Source organism: Choloepus didactylus, chromosome 2 (genome assembly GCF_015220235.1).
Source record: "Choloepus didactylus isolate mChoDid1 chromosome 2, mChoDid1.pri, whole genome shotgun sequence".
In the NCBI taxonomy this organism is placed as follows: Eukaryota; Metazoa; Chordata; class Mammalia; order Pilosa; family Megalonychidae; genus Choloepus; species Choloepus didactylus.
The window spans coordinates 36,471,853-36,479,321 of NC_051308.1; the positions used below are offsets into that span (position 1 = coordinate 36,471,853).

General features: G+C 46.2%; 1 protein-coding gene across 1 annotated transcript; it reads right to left on the minus strand.

Moving 5' to 3' along the window:
• Window positions 1-3,018: 3,018 nt before the first annotated feature.
• On the minus strand, window positions 3,019-4,955 carry CCDC185 (coiled-coil domain containing 185). The gene has a single exon (XM_037823185.1). The coding sequence runs from the start codon at window positions 4,953-4,955 to the stop codon at window positions 3,054-3,056; it is 1,902 nt and encodes a 633-aa protein (XP_037679113.1). The 3' UTR covers window positions 3,019-3,053.
• Window positions 4,956-7,469: the final 2,514 nt, after the last annotated feature.

Below are 7,469 nucleotides of genomic sequence, written 5' to 3' on the forward strand. Positions count from 1 at the left end.
GTATTGTTATCTACTGATTGTCTTTTTCCCCAATCAGTTTGAGATCTACCTGGTATAATGAGTGATTTTCAATTGAAACATGGACATTTTGAGTATTATGAGACTCTGGATCTTATGTAAACCTGCTTTGGTTGACTTCTTTTAACATCACTCCAGCAGGGGAAGGAGGGGAGCCCCACCTTGTTACTGACAGTTGGGGTAGGAGTCCAGGTTCCACAGTCAGCCTCATTGACAGCTGAGGGGTGTGTGTGTGTGTGTGTAGGGGGGGGGGGGTTCCTTGTTATTTTTGGGTGGAGGTGGGAATTTTGGTTCTCCACTATGCTTCTACTGATAACCGCCTGTTAGGGTTAGGAGTGGCCCTAACTGCTCCCCATGTAGTCCCTACTGGCACTGTAAGGAGGGGAGGGCAGTAGGGCTGAAAGTCCTGGCTCCCAACTCAACCTTCTGTGACACCACCCTAGCAGGTGGGTGGAGGTAGGAGTGAAGGGCCTAGAACGGGTAGAAATCTATGCTTCCCACTCAGTTTGCCAGCTGGGTAAGGGTGGGGTTTTTCTGTGGTGTTTGGCTGCAATAGAGCGTTATTGTCTAAATATTCTACCTTGTTAGGGTACTCCTTCCCTGGTCCTTTGACTAGAGAGAACAGTATTTTGTTGGGACTTTCCTTTTGCCCACTGGCATTTTTAGGTTGCTGGCTCCTTCTGCTATAAATCTGGGATTTATGAGGCAAAAGTAAAACCCAGGAAACTCACCAGCATGTTGTAACTCGGGTTCTAAGTTCATTAGCTAGTCTGTCTCCCCTCCACCTGTCAGAGTTTTCTTATGTTTGTTTTATATCTAATGTTAACAGGTTTTAGTTGTATTTAGGGGAGAAATAGGGAAAAACATGTGCATTCCATTTTCTATCAATTATTTTGTACTAATTGGAGATTGATATATTTTGTGTTGATTGATTGTATTGATTAAAGAATGAAAGTCTGTATTTCTTGGAGCAAAGAGCAAAGAACATCAGTAGAGTCAAAAGCATAGGATATGGATATGGGCTCAAAAAAATGCGGTTAAAACATCCTGTTAATAGCTTTCATTTTGAGTGTATATTGACCCACTATCTTAGGCACAGGCATGGAAGAAGTCTAAGGCAATGACTCTGGCCTCAAGTAGGATACAGTCTAACCAGAGAGCCAGGATGTGGATTGCAAAAAGATTTGCCATGCAAAGCAGTAACTGCCAATGTTTACTGAGCCACTGGAAGGGTGATATCAAGATAGGGCTGCCAGCAAGGTCCCATATTTCACAGAAGTGACAGAAGGTGAACTAAATTCAGAAAAATCAGACTTGTATGGTGAGGAGAAGGCAGGTGGAGAGAAGGCAACAAGGTAGGGAAAATAGAACTGACAAGGAACAAGGTCAGTATTATTATTAATAATTTCCACAATAGTTAATTACCAGATATGTATTGGGTTCTGGGCATTATGCCAAAGACTTACATGGATTGTTTTATTTAATCATCCCTCACAACATCACTTTGAAGTATGTATTATTCTCTTTTATAGATGAGAAAACTGAGACTCAGGGAAGTAACTTCCCCAAAGTCACACATTTTCACAATAGGTCTGTCTGAAACATCTTAAGTACCACCCTAGAATGCCTGGCATACACATGGCATTTGTTCAGAACAGAAGATTAACGTGAGCGAGAACAGTATAAGATTAGAAATTGAGGCAAGGTGTGCAAGCCCTTACTCAGAAAACTGGGCCCCTGCAACATTTTTCAGCAAAGGAGTGACGGCCCAAGTGGGTTTCTCTGGGGGCAGCAGAACAGGAGATGAGAGCAGCACAAGGAAACAGAACAGGGAAGAGGGTCTGGTTTCCATTATATCTGATGAGAAAGTGAAACTCCTACTGGCCTCTGCATAAAATTCCTTGCCAGGGAACCTTTAATTTCACTTCAAAAATACCACTAAGACAGAAGTTTTCCAATTGGGCTTATTCATTCTATTTCTTTCTCTTTTTTTGAAGGCAAATGTTACATTAGGAACTCAAAATATTTATAACATTTTGATAGAGAATTCGAGATATGATGGGTTAACTTCTACTTAGCTTTTGGCTCTTTACTTTAAAGATAACATGCTTAGTCATTCCTTCAGAGCCTGGTCAGATCAATTAGCACAATGTGGGTAGACAGAATGACATCATACTCTGCCTTCAAAAGAGACAGAGGAGAAATAGAGGGGAAAAGAAATTCCAATAGAATTTTGTTTCATAATATTGGCCCAGACTGATCAAATTAAAAAAAAATGTCAGACCAAAAAGATTCCAATAAGCTTTGGATAACATGGCTTTGGTTGAGCAGTAAAGCAGTGCTGATGGAATGATAAACCCTTCACATTAATGTGGGAGGGAAGGCCTAGGAAGTTCACAATCTGGTAAGAACATGTTCTAAATGTGTTCTGAAGAACACCAATTCCTTGGAATGATCTGACAGAAAAAAGGGTCCAATGGCTTATAAAAAAACACGAGGTTAAACAAATAAATTTCTTTACTGCAAGTCTCTTCAGAGCCTTTAAAATGTTAATGTGCATTATGAACTCTCAAGAGGGGATTATAGTATGCAGGGCTCTCAAATCTACTTGATCATAGGATCCCCCCTTTTTATCTTGCTTGGAGATTTCTTATGACTGCTACTTCACAGCTAACCCTTTGATAAATTGTGACAGGATGATTTATTAAGATATTGCATAAACTACATCCCTTATAGCAGATTTTTCTTTGGTTCCTCCAAGTTATGCCTGATATATGCTTCTAAGTTAACTAGAATGAGTGTTTTCTGTTGAAATAAAAATGTACAAAGTCAAGTAATTATCTTAAAGTTCCCAAATTTCTATCCCCAATTCTCTAAACTATCCAAGTGAATCAATAAACTAGTTCATGAGAGGAAATTGAATCTACTTTATATACTTTTAAAAATCGATGCTCAATTATAATCAGATTATAAAATGAATCACATTTCCACCTCTCTTTCTGGCAACAGGCTGAAGACTATGTGCCCTCAGTCTCTCAGTAGCTCCCTCTCTGCTGACTGGCACAGTGCTGGGCATCCAGTGCCTCTGATCGAAGCGAGCTGTTGTGAAGGGGCCTCATTTTGTCTCTCACTTGCAGAGAGGCCCTGGAGATCTTTCGGAAATCCTCAAGGGTTGCCTCTTTCTCTCGGGAGATCTGGTCCATCCTCTGCTCCTTTTTCTTAATGGCTTCCTTGATGCCCTCGATGTGGCACTTCTCCTCCTTCTCAGCTTTCAGCCTCAGGATGTGGTGATTCTTCTCCTGCAGGATGTTGAGGTCTCGAATGTGCTGCACCTTGTCCCTAAGATTTTTGTGGACGTTACTCCTGGCCTGCTGGATCTTCTGGTCTGCCAGCTCCATCAGCATCCTTTTGTGTACCTTTCTCTGCTCCTCGGACTCTCCTGCATGCCACTTGACCTGCTGGAAATACTTCTTCTTCCGGGCCTTGTCCCTCAGCTCTCGGTGATGCTCCTTAAGCAGGCACCTGTGGGTCTCGTGGGTCTGCTGAAAACTCTGCTCCAGGGACAGTTTCCTGAGGAGTTCCTCAGCCTTGGCCTGGCACTCCATGAGGACCTTCCGGGCCTGGTGATTGACCAAGGAGGTAAGGTTGGTTTCCTGGGCCTTTTTCCTGTCCTCCATGGTGTGCTGGTGCGTCTTGTAGCAGGCCTGCTCCAACCTCTTCTGCAGCTGCAGAATGTTCTGCTCCCGCAGACCCTGCAGCACCTTCTCCTGCTCCCTCAACTGCTGCATCTGGCACTGATTCTGGTGCTTGACCTGGGTGCGGGCCCTCTCCAGGTTCTCCCGGAGCTGGTTTTCCTCGTCATCCAATTGAGTCTTCCACTGGCTCTCCTTCTGGACCATGTTCTTCACCCGGCTGGCCTGTCGGCTGTGCTGCTCCCAGCTTAGGAGAGCCTTGTGCTGCTCCTTCTCCTGCTGCCACCGCTCTTGGCCTTGCTGCAGCAGCAGCCAGCGCTCCCTCTCCAGGGTCATCTGGACCTTCTGGTCTGAGCGCTTCAGCTCCTCCCAGGCTACAGCTGCCTGTTGCTGCAGCTCCCGCATCCTCTGGGCCTTCTTGAGCCGGACCAGCACCAAGTCAACGATCTTCTGGTCCCTGGAGGAGATCACTGCCTCTGCCAGCTTGTTCTTGAGGATCTGGGTTTGCTGGCTCTGGATCTCCTGACTGGATCCTAAGGACAGGGAACAATGGCTGGGCACTGACCCAGTCAGCTCTTTACTGTTCCTGTTCTGGGTGTACACACTGGTTGACTGTGTCCTGACCTCTTTGGAGGGCACAGAAGACTTCTCTGTGGGAAGTGAGGAAAGAGACCAGTGATCCAGACCTCTACAGACAGGCACAGCCCACTGCTCTCCACTCTGTACCTTTTCTTTCCCAAAAGTTCCACTCAGGGGAGTATAAGTTTCCCCAGAGTTGGGTGGGGGCGAGTCTCTCCGAGCTGGAGGGAAGTCCTGGCAGGGCTGAGGCTGTTGGAGTTGCAGCTGGGTCTGTGACTGCCAGGCCAGGTTGTTCCCGACGCCTCCCTGCTGCTTGGTCTCTGCCTCCCCCCAGGCATCCTCCAAACGCCGGCTGCGGGACCGTAGCTTCCTGGCGCGGTTCGGGAGCCTCCGGGCAACGTCCGTCAGGCTGCGGCTTTCCTGCGGCGCGTCTGCGTACAGGGGTCTCCGAGGCCGCCGGGTGGACGAACAGCGCGGTTGCAGCGCCTGCCAGGGCGCCTCGGTCTCGCTCTCGTCGACCGGGGCCCGGGCCCAGGCGCTCAGGGCCGGCTCCACCCAGGTCCCGGGCTCGGCCAGCCGCGCTGAGGACACGCGCTCTCGGGCCAGCGCCGGGGGGTCCCAGAGGTCCCGGTAGGGCCGCGGCGAGAAGTGGCCGAGGCCCGCCATGCTCCCTCTGGGCGCGCCCAGCGTCTGGGCGACGATTGCGGGGCCTGCAGGGAGCGCTGCGCGGACCGGTCTCGCCCTCCGATCCCGGGGCCCCAAGTCGCCTGTGACGCTCTGGCCACTTCACAATGCGGCTGGCATCACCAGGTCCCTGCAGCTGTCGCCCGGCGTCGCACCCCCGGGACTTGCTAGCACCCCGCACAGTGTGGACAAGGAGGGGGCCAGGGTGGGTGTCGCAGGAGGCAGATGGAGTTGTAGAAAATCAAGGTGACATTTAGAGCTGTGAACCCCCACCTGTGTTTCTGGCAGGAATTTGAACTCGTATTTGTACGTTTTAAAGTGGTGGGGTTTTAAAAGCGTCTGGATGGAGGCATTACCCCCAGAAAGCTTTTGGGGGTGGGGTGGGGTGTCAAGGTGTAGAGGAAGGGCTGGAAGGAGGAGTGCCCTGAGTGGTTGAGTCACCCTTAGCTGTGAGTCACCAGCCCCACATCTGTGCATCTCTAAATGCATGCAAAATAAGCAGTTACGGAAGCACATTAATGCGCTGCGCCACCATTTTGACATTTATATTAGCAAACCCAAAGTGTGATTGTTTTTTTTTAGAAGTTGTGGTTATACAGAGCAATCATGCATAAAATACAGGATCCCCACATACCACCCTATTATTAACACCTTGCATTGGTGTAGTACATTTGTTACAATTGATGAAAGCACAGTTTTATAATTGGACTATTAATTATAGTTTATGATTTAACTTAGAGTTTACTGTGTTGTGCAGTTCCCTAGATTTAAATTTTTTTTTATTTTAGTAACATATACAACCTAAAATTTCTGCTTTTAACTACATTCAAATATATAATTCATCACAACACTGTGAATGTAATTAACACCAAAGTATATTTCAGTGTTTACTTTTTAAAGTTTTAGAACAGGAGAATTTGATCCTATTTTTCCTTGAATGTGTGCTTGCTGCTTTTGACAAAATAGGAAATGTGTGCATGTTTCTAAACTAGCACCAGTAAACACCATGCTAACATCAGATTTATTGGGCTGTTTTATGTTTTTTGTTGTTGTTGTTTTTGTTTTTTCTTTGTTTGTTTGTTTTGGTCTCTTTTCTCAAATTTTGTGGATTTATTTTTCTTTATTGAGGCACCAAATGGGAAAAATGTAGGATTTGGAATTGGGCAAAAGAGTTTTGACTCTCATCTGCCACTTTCCACATGTGTGATCTTGGGCAAGTTACTTAGCTTTCCTTACCTTCAGGTTCTTGGCAGGTGGAATGGGAGTGGGGTGGGCTGATAATAGCAGCACCTCACTGGGCTGTTTTGAGGGTCAGGTGATAATGTATTAAGAGCTTGACACCTATAGTGTATTCTATAAATACTACTTATATGTCCTATTAGGCTTCAGTTAAAAGTTTTAAGACTTAAATTATTATATGGGTTTAAAAAAATTCTGCTGATTCCTAGCTTAAGAAGAAGGAAGTTAATGTAATCCTAAAATAGCTTAGGTAAAGGATAAAGTGCAGTGGAGGGGTGACCCCTGGGTACTATAGAGCTTGACTTAGTCATCTCCCTATCTGGAGTGCAATGAGGAGACATTTCTGAACAACATTCTCCAAATATTGTGCACTCAAAGAAGAAAAATGAGTATTTACCCGCCCTATTTCCGTTCACCCACATGTCCTTGGAGCGTCGCCACAATCCCAGCCAAGCAGGGCCAGACAAATCAGAGACTTGGCCCTTGTTCCAGTTTGTTAGTGCTGTGGTTGTGCAAAATACCAGAAAAGGATGGCTTTTATAAGGGGGATTTATTAGGTTACAAATTTACGGTTCTGAGGCCATAAAAGTGTCCAGACTAAGGCATCAATAAGAAGATACCTTCACTGAAGAATGGCCAGTGGTGTCTGGAACACCTCTGTCAGCTGGGAAGGCACATGACTGGCATCTGTGGGTCCTTTGCTCCTGGGTTGTGTATCAAAATGGCCTTCTCCAAAATATCTCTCTCAGCTCCTGTGTGTCCTTGCTTCTTTCTCCCAGTGCATTTCTCTCTAAGCATCTGGGGGTCCTCTCTTAGCTTCTCTGGGGCAAACTCTGGGCTTCATCTCTTAGCTTAGCATCTCCAAAAGTCCTTCTGTCCATACATCTCTAAGCATCAGCAAGCACCTGTGTCAGCTCCTGAGCACTCTTGAAGTAATCCAGTGAACCAATCAAGACCCACCTTGAGTGGGTGGGGTCCACACCTCCATGGAAATAATTTAATCAAAGGTATCACCCACAGTTGGGTGTCATATCTCCATGGAAACACTCAATCAGGAGGTTCCGCCCTAATCAAGACTAATAGGTCTGGCCCCACAAGATTGCATTAAATAACATGGCTTTTCTGGAGGACACAAAAATCCAAACTGGCACAGCCCCATTAAGTGGATTCCAAAGGTCACTCAATATATGGTGGAAGTTTTGACTTCAGGTTCGGTGCTTTCCTTGATGTCGTGTTGCCTCTGAGGAAATATACTTT